The following is a 20,471-nucleotide window of genomic DNA, read 5'->3' as shown; positions in this document are numbered from 1 at the left end:
TTTATAGAAGACATCAGACAAAGCATAGAATGAAAAATGTATAACTTTTTAAATTACTTGCATATGTAAGAACGTGAAAATCTCATTATTTAATATAATATATGTCTTCACGTCATAAAAGTTTATTTTAGAAGTGTGTTTACTTTTATTAATTCTTTAGTTAATTTTTACCTACTCATTAAATGTTGTTAATATTCTAATGATAGTTTGATGGTAAGTTTGCAATTAGAGGTTGGATTATTTGGATATTAATATATATAGCATACTTTTTTATAATTAAGTATGTCTTTCAACTATACGGTTTGAACATCTAGTCTGTGCCGATTGCCAAATTGTCAGCTGTCAATTATTAATGCCATAAACAGCTGTTAGTACTTGGTCAATGTAGATTGGTAAATAATACACAAAGAATATAAAATAACAGTCACAATGAATGAAGAAATAGATGAGTATGAAATTTATCATCAAGATTTTACAACAGCATCAGAGTGGGAAGTATTAATTGCACGTTTGGAAGAAGTTATCGTTGAATGGCATTTGTCTAAATCCAAAATAACCAAAAAGTGTTCAGAGTTTACAAAGAAATGGACTGTTAAAACGGAGGAAATTAAGTTTCGTTCTTTAAATTTTACACTTTCTTACTGTTATCAAGAACCAGTTAAAATACTGGACTCTGATATGAATTCAGATGAACAGTCATTATTGACAGATTTGCATGACAGTCTTTGGAATTCCACCACAAACTTTATGGCAGATACTGAATGCACGCCGTATCCAGTATCTAATTGGTTTGGTTTGAAAAGATATCTGATGCTGTGTCCTAAAACCCCTCTAACTGATGGAAGTATCATTAAACTTGTAATGAGTTCCGTTAATATAGCCTTTGCAAATGTTGATTGTGGTGTGCCCTTCTTTGTTAAGATACGAGAACATTGGCAGCAAACTTTTTTAGGTATTTATGAAGATAATGATTATAAAATTAGTTTTGATATGATACATTTGAAAAGAATATCAAATCAGTGTTCTCATCTGAGCGGGCTTGTAAGTTTATTCAAGTCTAAAATATCATCACCAGTGCCTCTTGATACTGTTGTTATATCCACAAAGTTTTCTTATGAATTGAAAGACTCTGAAGCCTTTGCTTGGAGGAAAAGAACCCAATCAAATGAGTTTTTATCAATTGATGGATTTGATGTTAGAAAATTGACTGAACTGCCATTTGGTTCGGAAAAGAATCCTCTACACAGTGCTCTACTTAATGCAATATGGCCACATTTCAGGGAAAGTGCTATTGTTGATTCATCTACATTTTCTGATATTGATCCCTTAATGGCACCCACATGGACTATTACTCTGAAACTTAGAAATAACATAAACTGTCAATTATCAGATATTATAGGAAAAGTGATGGATTTATTAGACAATAATACTCTAATAATGGATATTCTGGGTTTGAGTAGGAGCCTGGGCTTGGTGAATCCATTGAACAGGATAACCAAGGCACCTATTACTATTTCTAAATTGGTGAAAGCAGCAGTGGGGCGTAATAGTCACATCTCTGAGTTTAAAGGCCCAATAACTGATGACCTTTTGATGCCTTTGCTGTATTACGTGTTCCCTGATGCAGTGGAAGACAATACATTCCCATATTCTAAAGGATTGGATATAGAAACCAGAAGGGTTTGTTTTTATTTGGAAATTATGAAGTCTCTTTAAAACATATTTTTTATATAAGTTCTTAAGTATTATTGAACAACTTAAGCTGTTTTGCAGTCTCTTCATAAAACCTAACTGAATAATAAAACTGATACAATTTTATATATTCTTAGGAACTAATTAATTTGCGTTGGTAGAAAGGGTTACTAATTTTAACATTTTATCATTGTGTCAACTATTTGATAAAAAAATTGGATTCAGAGAGTATATGAAAAGATGTTGCATTGTTTGTCACAAAAAATTTTTAACTAACAATTTTTCTATAAATTACAGGATAGTACCGATTCAAAACTATGCAGCTATGTTAAAACGAGTCCTGAAGATGGTTTGGTTTGGCGGCTGTCAGTTACCTCAGCTCGTTTAATGGAGGCCGGTGGACTGCCTTACGTTGCACATTTCTGGTATGAGTTCACCCAAGAGCTGCAGTATCGTTGGGAGCATAGAATTTTATTATCAGGGTAAGCTTTTCGAGATATTTGACAAAGTAAATATTCTAAGTTTATATAAGATCAAGCCTAAAATATATAAATTTGATTTCTGGATTTTCTGAGACATAAATATAGATTACATTTTGAGTGAAATGACTACATTTATATGTTGTTTGTTTGTATTTGTGATTAATATTTTTTGCTGTATGTCACTATTATCATACAGATTCTGTCTAAATTAGTCCTAAAACACTCTTTCTGTTTGATTTTAATATAAAGGGTTTCCTCTTTGTTACCTATTAATAATTACACTGGTATGTTTTTATTATACTTTATTTTTACACTAATTATTCTATATACACAAAAATATATTTATTACAAACTTATTTATTAGCACCATTTGGATTGCGCTTTCATAGACCTCTTATTATATATAAGCTATCTTATAACATTTAAAATTTACTATGTACATTTTTATTTCTTAAAAAAAAATCAAATATAATTTACACATGTAACCTGAGAATTAACTTATAATTCTCGGATCAAAGTTTGTGTGAAATTTGTTAGTAAACAACTATATGGTCCGACGTGATCTTGCATATAGTTAGTCTATGACATTTATTGGCAAATGTTAGATTTTTCTTGGTTGTAACGATCCTGTTGAAGATGAGTGTGGTTATGGCGTTTGCACCAGAAAGTGCACGCTTTCGCGCTGTTCAGTGGCTGTGAGCAGTGTTTGCACAAAATGATTTCCCACACTTCATCACTTTTCCACTATAAGGGCACTAAACCGCCTCTGGCTGTTGCATTACGGGTCATGTATATATCCATATCGTGATCAGTCCAATTATCCGAAGTATCACAGTAACCCATTCCAATAGAACCAACGCTATAGCGACTGGCAGGTCGCGAGCGAGATCTCGGTCTCCTTCTAGACCCTGATGTACCGCTTGTAGCTCCACCCGCAGCTCCGCTTAAGGATAAACGGGACGCTCTTTCAGAAGCTCCCCCTAAAGACTGTCGTGATTGGCGTAGATCTAGAAGAAAAATATTTAGTTTAGAACGGTGTATATTTAAAAAAATATATAGTTTGAATATAAACTCACCAGTTCGTGATCCTAATAAACTCGTTGGGTATCCTGAAGCTCCATAGCGGGCAGAGTAGCTGTGTTGTGACTGACCATCTGCTAAAGATCTTGCCCTTCCAGGCCTACCTGGTACTGTCTCCGGTGGTGGAGGTTCTGTGTAAGATCGTGCGCGAGGTATTGATCTCGCACTATACGCTGACACTTGATCCCATTCGCGCTGTTTACCAAAGGCACCTATTGTAGCAAGAGAAGATAATGGGCCACTCGGACTTGGAGTTCCAGCAAGTCCACCACAGCACGAGTTTGGTACTTTTTCGGGAAGTTGTGAGTGTAAGCGGTGAACGGTTCTGGAACGACGACGTGATGCAGCTGCGAAGACAAGAACAGCTACAACAATGGTGCCACATATTGCTGCACTGGCTGCTATAGTGATTTTATCCATATTAGTAGCAGCTGCAGATACCGTGCGCACTTCTCTACACTGTGTGTAAGGCACAGTTTCTGGGCTTATGTGTATTTCTTCTAAAGAAATAACGCAAACAACGATGCATTCCTGAAATTGAAATAGGTATATTTTTTATCTATTTTTATTGTAGGAAAACATTGAGAAAAACAATTGATGTCTGTAGTATTTACCTGAGATGGAACATTCTTAATTTTGAATTCTCTTTCGCTAGCTTCAAGTGGTGGTCCCTGTTTGAAACTTTTATCTCCAAATAAACGATACACTACCCGAAAGCCGAGAATATTAGCAACATCTGAATCCCACTGAATAATAACAGAGTTATCCTGTCTGTACGCATTTTTTACTTTCACTTCGTTAGAGTCATCTATACTTGGTTTCTGTTGTGGGAAATTCATGACTAATGGGGGTCTTTGGTTTGGTGCATGTCTCCAATTTGGTCCAGCCGGACGTACTGCTGGGTTGCGACTTGGTTTATTCGTAGTGGTAGTTACCGGAGTTGTGCTAGAAGATTTAATTGTTGACGATTCATTAAATTCACTGTTCAAAGGAACATTAAAGGTAGTTGATGCGGGAGTAGTTGCTTGTGCAGTTGTCACCGGCGACGTTGTCGTGTAACTTATATCACTATACTTGAGAGTTGATTGTACTATTTCAGTTGTATCATGATCACATACTAACTCATTCGGCTCAAAACTGTAAAAACCACGATCTCGGAATGCTGGTGGGTTTCCACAGAATTGTGGATTTCTCTCGCGTGAAGTGACCTGTAGTTCGCCATTACGAATCCATTCGATAATCCATCGTAATTTACAGTCACAGTTCAAGAATCTGCCGCCAAGACTAAGACCTCTCAATGTAGAATTTAGATGAGCCAAAGCCTTTTCTGGCACAGTTGGCAATGGATTACCATCTAATGCCAGTAAGGTTATTGACGGATTCTTTAAAAAGGCATCTGAAGGTATCTTGTTGAGTAAATTAAAACCTATATCAAGCACTCTCAACTCTGATAACACGGATATTGCTTCTGTTGGATATTCTGGTAAAAGGTTATTTAGTAAACTTAACGAGCTCAGCGTGTTTTTGATTTGTAAAAATGCTCCATGTTTTAAATTTACAAGTAAGTTTCGTTCTAAATTGAGAGCCGTAAGAGAATCTAATCCTTCAAAAGTTTGAGGGCCGTCAGGGCCTGGTAGTTCTCGTATACTATTCTGTGACAGATCAAGAAAGGCAAGACTTCGTAGACCTCGTATACATTCTGGAACAGACTTCTGTCTTGTTCCTTTTAAATTAAGATTTTTAAGAGAATTTTCCAAACCAGCTAAGGCTTGCGGTGCTAGTGTTACATTATTGTCGGATAATTTTAAAGTTGTTAATTCCTGAAGGGTAGAAAACGAATAGTTTTCGATTAGCGTTATCTTGTTTTTTGACAGATCTAACAGAGATAAGTTTGTCAATATTCTCAGTGCTTTCACAGGCACCTCCGATAATTCGTTGTCTTGTAGATTCAAATTCTTTAAGTACTGGCCTTGCCCGTTAAAGGCGTTGCTTTCGATCTTCCTCAACTTGCAGCCAGATATTTGTAGATTGTAAATAGCTAAATTTCGAAACATATCACTGGTTAGTGACGAAATCGTCGCATTGTTTATATATAGCAAGTCTATGGAAATTTTTCCAGCGCTAGAATTCAATGCTGATAGTAGTGTCGGAAAATCTACCTGTAAAAATAATAGGTAATGTTAAGAGACTGATGACTGATTGTTACATGTTTTATATCATTCAAATTTCGTTTCAACGGGTTATACCTGGTCACATTGCACTGAGAGCTGTCTTGCTAAATTGAAAGCACACACACAGGTCGCTTGTAAATCTGGGTTTTCCATCCACGGGCATTGACCACGTGTGCCTTGAACAATAGTCACTATCAGGACTGTTGGTAGCCACCACTGGGCACGAAGACGGGATCGCACGACCTGTAACAAAAAGTCTTCGATATGAACACGAAGGTTGCTTATCACCATTACTATTAGCATAGATTATGAAGGTAATAAATCATTTGGCTAAGTGACGAACCGCAATCATGCAGTGCACGGACCGTTGAAGAAATAAGTGCATAGTCGCTTCGAGCTACTAGCCCGGAAAACTGGCTTTCCCTACACGAGAAATGCTAAATACGTGACTATTGTTTACTAGACCATGCCTTATACCGCTGTCTCTGATTGTTTTCAGCCAAGCTACCATTAAATATACAGTTTTAAAATATAATTAAAATTATTAAAAACAATTGCGTAATGAATTAAATATCGGATAGTAGTCGTACCTACATATATAATATCATTGTCTTTTTTTAACCTTAATAATAGTAGGGCGTATGAACTTAAAGTATAATGATTTAAATAAAAAGTTTTCAACAAAGCCATAGCGTAAAATTATTCAACTTTTTGTGAGATAGATATCTTTAATTTGCGTTCGAGTTACTCAAGTGTTGAGGTGTTTGCGCCTCTGACTGGCCAGTGAGGTTTGTATTTAAAGATTGTAACAGTAGCCTATATAGGTGAGTCAACAGTCTCATTTCGCCGATAACGGTACATCGCTGAGTTGATACGTGAGAGTTTTATCTGTCGGATTCACTTTCTTGTCTTTTGTTAATTTTTGTCAGTCATTCGTTTGATTGACATCATATATACTGTTTAGATTGAATATATATTATGGTGGAAATTTTAAATACGGATACTTAAATAATATTTGTTTCAAATAAATAGAGAATTTAAATATCAACTTAATACTCTCGTACTTGTTGCTAGTTTCTGTTAAGTTTGCTTATATTCTATATAAATGTTTATGTCAGCGACCCTCTTTACATAATGTTTTTATTGTTTCTTAGTCGTATTTTGAGGTAGTGAAGTGCATATTACAATTATTGATATTAACTTTCGCTTGGTGTTGGTTTTGCGTGTTATAATCCGAATGGTAAATTCATTTCCTAGTAATTCATTGTTGTTGAACATGTCTTCGTAGACTTTATACCTAGTTTAACAACCAAATCAAACCTTGGGATGTTTGTAAACTTAGCAGCAATAATAATTTCGTTTATGGCTAACATGGTGAATGAGCGGGAAATGTGATCGATATATTAATGTCTTTAAATAATAAAGGAATAAATATTAATAACAAATAAATTGTTTGATTAAATCTTTATAAATTAAATTATCACAGGAAAACACTATACTCATTACTCAAGCTACATTAACTTTTTTATTCGACAACAGATGGCGCTAGTAGTCTCCTGAATCACGCTATCGTGTGTTAAACTCGCAAAGTATAGGTCTCATTCGAATTTTACGTTCGTCGATCTTTCTAAAGGTTTTAACGGGGAATGATGATCGGGTTAATCACACGTCTGTGTGATGTCCGCTGACCATTGTTACGCAATGGCGGGCTAAAATCCTTCTGACCCCTATTTTTAGAAAGATCCATATTATTATCATATGAACACTAACAATATTACTATATTACTGCACGAAATTACTTTCATGTAGTTGTGGGCTGTTTGCTGTTTACGCGGTACTAAAATGACACATATTTTTATATGACGGCAAACTTATTTTAAAAAACAGAGTACTGCAGTTCAAAGAACAGTTGAAGTTTAGTAATACGTTGCAAAGAATATATCATTATTGAGAACACTTTTTATTAATTATTCTATATGAATCCTTTTTGCACTTTACCCATTACGAACACTACTGCTAACTGCAATTAATTTGATATTTATTAACGCACTTACATACTATTTGAAAATTACGAAAACTTTGCATTACTTTCAACCGTGAGCTACTCGTGACGTCATAATGTTTGATTAGAAATAAACTGATTAACGAAACTTAATGAGAACGATTCCAATGACTGCTGAATTTCCTTCCTGTAACAACACGTGGAAGAGAAGCGAAAACATAATGTGGAGGGACTTTTCTTACGTTTCGACTATATTCGTCTGAGCGAAATCAGCATAGGACTCGATCTTCGTTGACAGTCGATAGTCGATACGTGAATTCTGATTCAACTGGTTAACAGCTAGAGAATAAATAATTCTATTCGTTTGTCATACAAACAGTTAAAAAAAGCAGTTAACCCAACCAACGAGCACCCCTATTTTCAAGTAATTCATTACTCCAATTAAAGCCGAAACCTCTTAGCATTCGATGGATTCACCGTGCGAGTGCCGGGTCCATCGCGTTGCAGGGAGAGGAGCTTCAACAATGCCTGGGACTTGCGACCCAGGTTTAGGTTTAAGATGCCCCTATCTAACGCGCGTTAAACGCTCACCTTCACCGTTATAGCTCCTCTCTCTACCTAACCATATTTGAAAAGAACTTACTAGGGCTGCCTTCGAAGTACGCTCCAAGAATGAATTGATATTAGTTCTGGGCAGGTCCAGGTCTTTTAGTAGGTTGTAGAAAGATTTTGCCGTTATACCTCTCCCTCCCACACCTATCGCGTGTAAATCCACGACGAACCTATTTCGAGTGAGTTCGTTTGTGAGCTCGTCATATTTAATTATTGACCTCGATGGTACTATTAATTGAATTCAGATGTAATTAATTCGTATTTTTAAATTCCTATCACGAACCCTTTAAAAATAATGGCCATCACGTTTCGTATTTAAGGCAGGTGGAATTAGATTGAAGATTTCAACAGATTACTTTTATGATGTTTTATAATATTAACCTACAAAAATAAAAGCAAGTAACGGTATATGGCTAGTGTATTAGTTCCGTTAGAATGATAATTTAAGTTAGCAAGACGAATTGTACCTTTACTACACGTTTGCATATTCAAACTACACACAGGTAGCTTCTCATTTTTACTTCATAAAACTTGGCTCATGACTGTATCTAAACAGATTTATGAATAGAAAATTGGAAACTCTTCACATTTAGTTAGAATTCTCAATAATTTATCTATGTATTAAGCAATATTGGTTTAATGTCTATTACGCGTAATTACGTAGGTTTAATATAATAACTTTGTTTATTATCTTTTTAAATACTGCAGCTGTTTTTTAGAAACTACGAAAAATATATCTCCCTTCTGTATTTTGGTTATGTAGTAATATAATTTGTATAGGAGTTTATTTCAAGGAAAAGACACGCGTAAAAGATATCGTTTAGAATGTTTACATTATGTAGATTACGTACACAACAATGTTTATGTTGAAATCTATTTGACTCGGTTTTGTTTTTAACAAAATATAAATCACATTTGAGTCTCACGCTAATGTCTATTGAAATGTTTTTTTCTCGTGAAGTTAATAACAACTACCATATCTACACAGCTGGATATTCTAATATTCTGTCATATATATTTATATTATCATATTAATATGAGGCTCTATAGGTATTATAAACGTAAACATTTTCGTGAGGTCATCAGAAAGCGATGCAATGCCTATTTATATGAACTTGAATTTCTACTTTCACCGCTTACAAACGAAAAATGAATTCGTATATTTATATTCATCCTTATGGGAATAATATTAATTGAAAACAAAAAATTACGGAACATTTATATGTATACCTTGCGTTTTGTATATGAAAGTTTTTGTTGTGTACTTTAAATTGGATGTTTGCTAGCGTTACTAATTATCGATTTCTCACGTTCGTACAGTTTCGTTACTATAATACTGTGTACGTTTCTAACAAATCATAGCTAACGACATTTCGGTTTGTCTTTAAAATTATAGCGATGATGTTTAGAAAGCGCGTCTCGGTTACGAGGCTATACGAAAATATACTGAGATTCGATGGCTACAGATCAATGGTTGGGTTTGGTCGAAAATAATAAAAAAAACGATATTAATATAAACAACGAAACATACAAAATAAATCACTTGTGTTAACAGTTAAATAGATACAAGTGATTGATTATATTGTTTGATAGTGTTGTATGCAACACTTCCGACTATAAGCTAGGTCGTCCGGACAACGTTCATTTAAATTTCGTAATATCCTTAACGAATTTCTCGATTTTATAACATTTATATAATTAATATTTATAAAGGTGCGGTTCTTCTATTGAGGCGTTTAATTCTTCTATTAATTTGGTATAATTGTAAAAACTTTTGGCCTCATTAACTTAAAGATATTTTATATTCTCTGTATCTATATGGATATATTTTTTTTTCTAGGTAGTATTCATTAAGGATACTAGTATCTGTTAACTTCGAATACGAAGGGACATGTAAATTATTTACATACATTTATAAGCATTTAATCAAAGCAAAACTGATTCAAACCACTAAAAGGATATTGATTTGATTTTTCCCTGAATTGTCACAACTTAATCTGGAAGTATAAACTAGTAATTATACAAGAGGTCGTTTGTTATTTGTATATATGTACATATTCAAGTATTAAAACTGTCGATAAAAATTCTGCGAGACGAAACCTCTTAGCATTCAATGGATCACCGTGCGGGTGCCGGGTCCATCGCGTTGCAGGGAGAGCAGCTTCAACAGTGCCTGGGACTTACGACCCCGGCACTGTTTTGAGGTAAAACAAATAAGATTAATATAATAAAAATAACAAAGTTGAGAGTTTGAGATATATAAAAAATATTTTGTTCTTTTCATTTAAGAGACGAGAACTCTACGTAACACTCGAGAGTGAGTACTTAAAAATATATATAATTTCTGTCTTAAAACATTGATGTTATTGTTGTTTAATTATGAACAGAGAGCGTTTATAAAAAAGTTATGTTTTGACAGTTGAAATAAACGCGAAATACGTACGTAAATATGATATAAGTATATGAATATAGAACGTCTGTTTATTTCCAACCGGTAACTTTAGAGAACGAAGTATATTAATGAAAACGGTATCCGCGTCGGAATGCGAGAAAAAACTCTACTATGCGGTGATGCGTTGATGCTTAAAGATGATTCGAAGTCGGCGGGAGCCACGCGAACACCATTACTGAACACATACAGTACACCACTACTAATAAATTAATTTACATGTACATTATATATAAAGACTATTAAACTTGCTGTAATGTACATCTCGATGTAGGTTTGAGTTCATATTATGCATACTAGATTTAATCTGGAAAGGTCATGTATATATTTAATTTCTTTTATATAAGGTTTAGTCAAAAAATTATTCAAGTTATTCATATTATTTTGGTGTCCTACAACGGCTTCATAACTACGACGACATACATCAACGGTGCTGAGCAAAACCTGTCATAATCATGACACAAATAATAAAGCCTCTGTCATTTTTATCATGTGGCACAAGACTTTAATTTTTATATTTTTTCAATATTTTTGAATTTATTACCGGGGTTTAGTTAATGGATATGCATTTAATATATTGAAGACATTGTCTATGAAAAGTTATTAAGATATATTATGTCTCCTCCATTCTACACGACACTGGCAGAATACACTGTGCACGTTTTTGAACGGATGAAGGCCATATTATTAAAAAAAAAAAAATTTCTCAACATGCAATTCTATTATGCGTTCAAAGATAATTTTATCGTAATATTAGTATATCAGTTTTTTTTTTTAATTTCTACATATTTTCGAATTGCATTATAGACCCACTTACAACTGGGGCACCCAACTAATGTACCATGAACATTTGATTTGCATACATAATCATTAGTTTCTAAATGATATATTACAAACATATGATTATAAATCTTAATGTAATTATTCCGAATTTGTTATTAGGGAAACTATGTCTCTTTTACATTTATTAGTTTCGTGTGATATGAAGATTTTAGTGTGTAAAAAATATGTTTTTTTCAAAATGATGGTTTATAGTTTATGCCTACTTTGTATTTTACTTCATAGAGAATATATTATTTAAATATTATTAAATAGTTGAAGAATGCTGTTTTGAGAGCATAACGGATTTTGTAAAGAAGACATACGAGAGTGAGCTTTGTAATTAAGAAAACTTTCTATGTCCTATTTTTTCTCGTCGAAACGTGTTTTCGTCAAATCTTCGGAATACTTAGACATAGTTTCTATACACAAAACTGTGATTGGATTGTTAAGTTTCTAACAATTATGAGGATATTTCAATTTTAAATCGAGTGTAAATAGAATTTAAAAAGTGGTCTGCGATGTTTTAAAAATAACAGAAAATGTTTAAACTATCGTTATTAAAATTAACAATGCAAATTTGTACTAGTGCCGTGATAATTGAAACAGCTAATCACCTATCCCTCTTTTAATGAAAAGAATTACGAATTAATATCACATATCGGAAAGAATGAAATTCTGTCGGACATAAAACACGACTATTCGTTTAGGATACAAAACGAGCCACAATTTAATTCTATTTCACGATCAATAAGAGATCTGTCTAGTCATTTTTATTTACAGATGGATGTATTTCTTAAAAATGAAAGTTAACTAAACACGAAATCTGTCCACATTTTATATTATAGTTTTGAACAGCTCGCATTGTAATGCAAGCGGTAATTTAAATTAAACAACGATTATGACTTACTGTTGAACCAAATTATATTATACAAAGATTTTTTTCAAAAATAGAACTATTATTAATACTGGCTTATTAGAAAATCCAAATTTTTTTTCTCAATTAAAACGTTGCCCTAAGCAAAATAACCGATATGAAGTATCCTATAATTAAAAAGCTTCTACTTCATTTTGAAGTACTCAGTGATTTAGTAAAGACTCGTTAGAATTGCCTTTATCCTTTGTATGCGTTCAAGAACCATGATTTCTGGATATGTTAATGTAACACATACTAATATCAAAAATTAATCATTTTTTTTTCACATCCTACTTATACTTATATTAGAATTATTAAAGATCGTAAAAACATTACATAATTGATACTAACTTTAAATTTATTAGGTAGAATCAGATTTAATACGATCTACGAAGAATATAAGTAACGTTTAACTTATTAATTGGTGGTTATCTCATACAATTAGCACGATTGTAGACTCGGCCTGAATATTAGTTACGGTTGAGTAAACTGCCTCAGTTTGGATGGAATTGACTAGTCAGGAACCTGATATACATATGTATAATAAAATTAATACATTACATTTTGTAATTGAACAATATTTTCTTAATAAACAACTAAGTATAACATATTTTATTTTTTCATAATTGATTTGAAAGTTTTGGTTTATCTAATATTATCGATTAATTAATACATTTTGAAGCTGCTATCTCGTTCGGATGTTTATTTACCCGGAAATATGTAATAGAATTAGAGATGAAAAATAAATTATTTATTGTATAATATTATACACGTAGATGTCGGTTACATCAAGGCACACATTTTTGATTTATTTTAATACGTTCGTCTAAATGCGTTCAACATATTATGTAATTGCATATATTTTTGATTTCGAATTTTGTAATTTTTTTATGTGATTTCGTTTAAGATTTTGTAATTATTTGAATATATTATTTTTATTTAAATGAATTAAAACGGGAACTTCATTAGTCTGTAAGGTGGAGTCGTAGGTGATTGATGGAGCTGTCCCGACAGTCGCTTTAAGTTTTGTACAAGTTTCCTCATTGATGTCATATTACGGTTCTATATGTACACAAACGGAATATAAGACATTTCTTCTTTTTGTTATTTTCATAAGTTTGGTTCAGCACTATAAAATTCGTTCGTATTTTTTATTAGAAAAGTTTTTTTAAAACCAAATAAAGATCTCGTAAACAATATTATAACATACTAGTTGAGAATAAAATTTTGTCTTTTTATTTTTAATATAAATTAAGTAGATATTAGATTTAAAAAACAATAGTCTTTAGCTTGGTATTCAAATTGGATCATTTAAAGCAACGATGTTGTAAATCGTGTATTTTTTATTGATTTATTGATATCCGAAAAACTTATTGAATCAGTGTTGCCAGTATTGTGTAAGGACGGCACGAAACCGTTTTTTGTATATGAACTTGTGTGTATCTTGGAGTGGTTCGAGCGACTCTCCCACGGCGTCGGTGAGTTCAGCATAGTTAACCTGTCCATTGTCTCAGTTCGATGCCATATAGTTTTTGCCCATTCTCAGATCTCAAGTGAAATTTTGCGGAAACAACACTGACACGAATGAATCGTTCCAATGGTTTTATTACGAGTGATGACACGTTAACGTCGTCGCCTGATGTTTTCTATCTATAAATAACCTAATTTATTTGAAAATTTCTTTCCTATTTCATGAAAAATATATACCGAAACATTGTCGATTTACTTAAATATTCATTAGAATATATAAGGTTTATTATATGATGTATAAAATTAATGTAATACGGTCAGATTTCTAGATCAAGAAATTACGTAGAATTATGTTTAAATTAGTATATTATGTGACGATTGTCCTTAAAATCTCTTAGTGACAATTTACCATAGTGTTATAATATACTCGTAGTTGTTTATTGAAATGTGTATATATTTTAAACAATTTTGAAATAGAAGTGAGTTGAATAGAATTAAACATGTCTCGCAAAATACCTTAAAGAAAAATAAAGTGTTTGTGAAAAATTTTTTTTTTTTAATTAAATAATAGGTTTGTGGGTTAATATAATTTATTATCATATTTTTGACAAAAAATATTCAAATTTCAAAAGTTGGCTAGTCAATAAGAAGTCGGTCGGATTGCGGTACTATACATTTAAATCTAAACCCGTTGTATTGTATTGTATAGTTTATTGATTAAAATATTTTATCGTCTCACCATATTGAATCGGAAATCCTTTTCAGCTACGAAATCCTTAAAAATTGACCACTTTTTGCTGGCACTGTCAAACCAAACATCAATAATAATATAACATAGTTAATCACAACAGTGTTGAAATGGTCACAATCGTGTTTGACAGTTTTATAAGTGTCAATATTTGTTGTCCATGACTGCGCGCGCGTCTTCCGCCAGAGACGTAACGAGACTGAAGCGTGCTGCAGGTTTTCGCTAAGCCCCTGACCTACACTGCTCGGGCCCGGTAAACAAACGGTTCACAGACCGATTAGCCATTATACGTTAGAAAAAAGCTGCTACATCACTGCCCGCGTTTAACTATCGCGTATTTGTGATTCAATGGGATAACGGTATGTGGAAGGTAATCTCATTCTAGGTCGCGGGTCAAACTGCATCTCATAAATATGTATAATGACAGATTTTATATTAATATTCGTGTATATGTATAGTCTGGTACACACTGTGTCGCCTTTATGTTCTAGACTCGACTGTTTGCATACGCGGAAGAGAAAATTTACCAAGTGTACGATGTTAGTTGTTGATTTATTCACTTTCTTTTCGAGGTCATATATTTGTCTCTTGAAAATAAGTTCTAGTGAAAGTTAAATGCAATTTCTTCAAAGCGACAGCTGTCAATTTAATGTATTATATACTACATAAAAGTTTTCTTTTGTTTGTCTTTACAAAACTCATGTTACGTACGAAATTTTTTTATTGTGCTGTTAGGATTTCGTGATAAACCTTTGAGGTTTCTGTTTTGTAATATAATTTTTTTTTTATCACAATTGTTGGGAATACGATTATTTTTAAAAAGTAATTTGACTTATATATTACAATGACATGATAAGAATCTTTATTTCGTTTTATAGGTAATTAGTCACGTGAGGCAGGTGTGCACTGTGGGAAAAAGTATGCATATCCATGTGTTTCAGACTGAAGCGGATGGAATTGCACACGTTTACCCACAGTGCACACTTGCCTCACATGACTAAATCAATGGTATAGTAATATTGAGGACCAGACGCTTTTTTAAATTAAATTAATTTCTTTTATTTCTCCCTCATCCTTAATTTTAATTATTCAACAAAATGTTTTCCACTCTTTAGTTTGGTATTTTATAAAAGCGTGTTCTTTTTAAAACATTATTTTATTGAAAAAATAATAACAATCTCACATTCAACACAGAAATGTTTTTGTACAAATCTATTACTATGAATTTGGTGTAAATTAAATACTCTGATGTCACGGTTTTTGGTAGTCATGGAGTTTGTAGCAAGTAAATTTCAAAATTGATTTTTCTTTAATTGATACTAAGCGAGATATTTCTTTAACAGGGTTATAGATGGGGCGCCAAACGCCAGAACGTGTCTCTTGCATCAAAAGCTACAATTGTTAAATTGTTGCATCAAAAGAGCTCAAGAAGGTGACGTCAATGCCAACGGTAATTCTTCTGAAGAGGAATTCTTCGACTGCTCAGAGGGTGAAGGTGCAGAAGATCAGTTACCATGGGACAGGCCCGTGGGACGTCTTAATCGTCTCGAAAATGCTACACTCAAAAGTGGCGTCCCTCTCTATGTTCCTCGCACACAGGTAGATATGAAATTATTAAAGAAAATGCGGTAATCGTTTGTTTTTAGCAATCTTTGATTTAAACAACTAGATTAAAAGTTTATCTATCTATTCAATTACTGTAATTATCTAAAATATTATTTCCATTTAGGATCCAGCTCCAAAAACTGAGGATCAGTTAGAAGAAGACGCTGAATTGATGGTAAGAATGGGAGATAATGCTAAAGCTTCTGAACTCCGTGCGAAAATGATGAGCGCTTCCCTCCTCTCTGACATGGAAGCATTTAAGGCTGCCAACCCCGGGGCAGAACTGTGTGATTTCGTACGTTGGTACTCCCCCCGAGACTGGAAACCTGATGATGGCGGCTCGCTAGGGGATCGTATGTTGTTACCTGGAAATCCTTGGGTAGAGGCTTGGACGGTTGCTCGCCCGGTACCGGCAGCCCGACAGCGACGACTTTTTGATGAGGCTCGCGAAGCAGAGCAAGTGTTACATTTCCTTAAGTCACGGACTGTTGGAGGCGTGGCTGAACTGTTGCTACCGGCTTTATTAAGAGCAGGTGCTAATAAAGCGATTTCAGAAGGAGCCCCAGCGACTAGTTCGAGTATCGGCGGGGTGGACAAAAGACGAACTTTTGAAATTGCCGCCAGAGAGTTATATGAAGCTGAGAAAGAAGCGTGTAGGGCTATCTGTGTGCGTAAAGTTTTAGGCAATAGTGCGGAGGGACAACCGTTAGATGTGGCGGGGAGGTCCAGGGTATTGAACGCTATGGGCGCTGGACTGCCAGCACCCACACGCAGGGAGTTCACATTGAGAGTAAAAGATGATGTTGGTCCTCAAATAATGCGCGCAGCCCTCGGTAGTGACATGACCATCATTGGAGCGTTTACGGAACGAATAGTTTGTTTGTAGTATTTAAGTGTTAATTATTACAATTTTATTCAAAAAGAAGCGAAATTGTTACGTAACTATTTGTCAATTTTATATTGTTTCTAGTAATTTGATATTGTTCTAAAGTAATATTTTTTAATCTGGCCTTTTTCCATTATCTAAAGGTCTCTCATGCTTGTACTAAATATACAGATTTCATTATTAGGACAATGGAGGTTTTGTTTACTAGAGAAGTTTTGTACATGGTTTAGTCTTCAAGATATCATGAAAATTGACTGAATCGTTGAGATATTTCAATAGTAAGGCAATACTTGATAACGTCTACAAGATAGATTTGCTAGTTTCAAATGAAAAAATTATAGGCCTTAATCAAATTAAAGTCTTATTGTTGCGTCATAACTAATTATTGTATAAGTGACATATGCAAAAACATTTAATATTAATATTGTTTGAATTAATTTAATTTTTAGCTTTAAAAAAATATGTAATACGCCATAGGATTATGTGGGACGAAGTGTTGTTGATGATATGTAAATTTTATACAGAATAGTCAAATAAACTATCATTACAGTTCGTGTGTTTCATTTGGCCGAGTGCCGTGTTTGGGTGAACGCAGAATAATTGAATCTCTTGTTTTATTTATTTACACATCCCGTTTCAGGAACACTTAATAAATTCGTCGTAAACAATCCCCTTTTATAATTTACGATCAAAATAACATTAACGATATATAAGACGTTTGTTTTGGATATGCTCTCATTTGCTTGGTTTCGTCCGACCGCTAAATGATGGAAGCAATAGCTAAGCCTACAGTTAGGTATACGACTTAGGATTTTAGGCAAGTCTACAAATACAGATTTTAAATTAACGCTATTATATATTTATGGATAAAAAAATACAACATCAATATATGGACGTGTCAGGTACGTTTCAACTGAGAAAAAATATAAAAAGCTTGTCTGTGGTTAAAGATTTTTGTGATATACCTACATCTACACATAATATCCCAATATGTAGAATTCGTTGACATAACTAAAACTTTCAGTTTATAATACTGTGACCGGTTTTACTCTTCGTATACAAGGTTTCTAGATTTGTTTAAACTTCTAAAAGAGTGTTATATCTTTACAACGAATCGAGTTAGGAAGTATGATATTTCATGGGAAACTTCAAGTACATTTTTTTTATTTAAATTTATTTACGGTAGCTCGTATCTTCATATTGAGACAAGGTTTAGATCAAGGCCTACTTCCTAAGATCATAGTTATCAATGTATGCATGAACGACCAGGTTAGTTGGAAGAAATGAAAGGAGCTATCAGACTAATTTATACACAATGCGGGTGTAATCTACGCATGCGCGCGCCTCGGCTGCCTCATATCCCTGTGCCGCTCGTTCAGTGGCGCGCCGGACTGGCCGGTCGATTCCGTGAATTTACAAACACTATCATATGTTTGGACATATTTCAATAAATAATATGATGATAAACAATTAATTTTCTATGTTTTAGTTGTTGTGACGAGTGAATGTTCCGTGTATAGTTTGAAGGTCGCTTATGATCTTATCGGGTCCCGATTATTAAGACATGGACCATCCCCAGGCAGGTTACCATCTAGTGTTAGTAGTATAGATGGGAACTGCCCAGAGTTGAAGTTATTATCATTTATAATGTTCATCAGTGATTGAGTTGATAACATATATACTGTGGGCTTGATACAAGCCAACATAACGGAATAATTTTTAGGATCCGTTGTATAATCTGTGCGATCTAAAACCAGATAATGAAATTTAAACATCGGCTGACCGAGGTAAGTTTGATAATTTAAATGCTCTAAATTTTTGATTGGGTGAAATAATTTGAAATATGATTTTTTGATTAAATATTCTTCATATGTATGTATCAATATCCTTAATTTTTTTTTTCCTGAAAATTAAAATAATGATAAAAAAAATTTCCGTTAATTCCATCTCTATTTCTTATCGCGAAGCAGTTAATTGTCAATCGGAATAATAGGTATGTATGATGAGATCTAAGACTTTCGCGAATATTCTTTTAAATGAAAATAACCTTATCCTTTGTATGTAGCTTTTAAAAAAAATAATAAAATACACATGCAGTAGTAATCCGAAAAATATTAGTTTCATTTAAATAGGTATATACGTTAATGCAGAGTTAAAGCTGTTGGTTTACTGTTATAAAAACGAAAAGTATTTTATTAATTTCACATTAAAATATAATAGGAATTAGTTTTTTTTGGACAAACCTATTCTTTGCGAAAAGAAGAAGTAAAATGAATTTATGTAAGACATTAGAAAAGAAACCCTCTAAACATTTGTATTAGTTAAAATACAATGTAACCAATATACGAACAGTGCTTCATCATTTTTCGTTCTGAGGTTTTGAGGTCCAAACGTCTTTTAAGCCTTTTTAGATCTTTTGAAAACGAGAAATTTTCCTTCAAAGTAAATTTTTATATGACTTACATATATGTATAATACCCGCGTTTGTCTTATTGTTCTTTTTATAACGATTTATTCAATGTTTCTTTTTTCTATATGAAGGTTTATGTTAAGAGATAAAATAAATACATATATACACACACCTATATATATAAAATTTCATGAATATATATTTTTATATTAATTATATCTTATAGTACATTTTATTAATATTTTGTTGTTATATTAACAATTACGTGGTCTAATTCCCTGTATTTAAGTTTCATCAATAAATTGCCCATAAAACAATAAAATTATATAAATATTATTCAATAAGTTTACAATAACATTTAAAAACACAAAAGAACTGCAAAGTTGTGCCACACATAAATATCTGTAACTATATTTGTCACATATTTTTCAGACTTTTCGTCGAAATGACACTTACAGTCCGTCGTTTTTGTTCTGTAATATTTGTATACATGCAAGAATTTTTTCTTGTTTGCGTTATGAAGGGAGATTTGTCTATAATATTAATATCTTAAACTGGGATCTAGCTAGCTGTGATAGAGTTAGTGGACCGAAGCCGGACCTTTGTGCCCACTCAATGATTCTCGTAGTATAAATAGCCTCTCTTTGAGCGCTCCTCTTTACAATAGAGAATGGTTCCAATCGTCTTCAAGGGTGATCGAATACATGGGTTATATTTTGCCATGTACACAATCAAAAGTTTTTTGAAGTGGTATTGACGAATAGAATATTCCTTTAGGTTTTGGTTTGTATATAGAGTATGTAAATTAATATATAAATTTTTTAAATAGGTACCTATGTGTAATAAATTCCTATAACTTGATTGGTATATTGCAAATAATACGATTTGCATTTCTTAATTGAAATGATATAAAGAACGTGAGAGGAGTAAGGGTTGTTAAAATTTATCTCTAAGTAAACTTTTATCGATCAAGTGTAGAGGTGAAGATTTAAATTGATTGAAGTAAGCGGGAGTTTGATCATGAATTTTAGATGAACACATTCATCAGTAAGTGTTCCTGCATAATAATGCAGGAACACTTACTGATGAATGTCACAATAGTGTAGCTTTAGAGTTATATGTTTTATTT

At 33.0% G+C, this 20,471-nt stretch overlaps 3 protein-coding genes across 4 annotated transcripts in view; 2 read left to right on the top strand and 1 right to left on the bottom strand.

Annotated features, from left to right (window-relative positions):
• The first annotated feature begins 338 nt into the window (after positions 1 to 338).
• LOC116779574 (rab3 GTPase-activating protein catalytic subunit) lies at positions 339 to 17,482 on the top strand. The gene is made up of 4 exons (XM_032673927.2): positions 339 to 1,680; positions 1,990 to 2,174; positions 15,785 to 16,040; positions 16,171 to 17,482. Exons 1-4 carry the CDS (start codon positions 430 to 432, stop codon positions 16,930 to 16,932), a joined length of 2,454 nt encoding a protein of 817 aa, XP_032529818.2. The 5' UTR covers positions 339 to 429; the 3' UTR covers positions 16,933 to 17,482.
• LOC133320885 (uncharacterized) lies at positions 2,462 to 14,658 on the bottom strand. The gene is made up of 5 exons (XM_061529952.1): positions 14,433 to 14,658; positions 5,501 to 5,668; positions 3,869 to 5,413; positions 3,251 to 3,785; positions 2,462 to 3,181 (listed from the first exon to the last, which is right to left on the bottom strand). Exons 1-5 carry the CDS (start codon positions 14,433 to 14,435, stop codon positions 2,919 to 2,921), a joined length of 2,514 nt encoding a protein of 837 aa, XP_061385936.1. The 5' UTR covers positions 14,436 to 14,658; the 3' UTR covers positions 2,462 to 2,918.
• A 708-nt stretch (positions 17,483 to 18,190) lies between the features above and the next one.
• Positions 18,191 to 20,471, top strand: part of LOC116765331 (G-protein coupled receptor 179) — a 102,184-nt gene continuing 99,903 nt past the window's right edge. The window contains exon 1 of one of the 2 annotated variants that reach the window (XM_061522570.1): positions 18,191 to 18,719. The gene's annotated coding sequence lies outside the window, so the exon portion shown is untranslated. The remainder of the gene's footprint in view (positions 18,720 to 20,471) is intronic. The other variant, XM_061522574.1, reaches the window with a different exon arrangement.

This window comes from Danaus plexippus, chromosome 2 (assembly GCF_018135715.1).
Source record: "Danaus plexippus chromosome 2, MEX_DaPlex, whole genome shotgun sequence".
NCBI classification, from domain to species: Eukaryota; Metazoa; Arthropoda; class Insecta; order Lepidoptera; family Nymphalidae; genus Danaus; species Danaus plexippus.
This window is presented reverse-complemented; position numbering and strand designations above follow the sequence as displayed.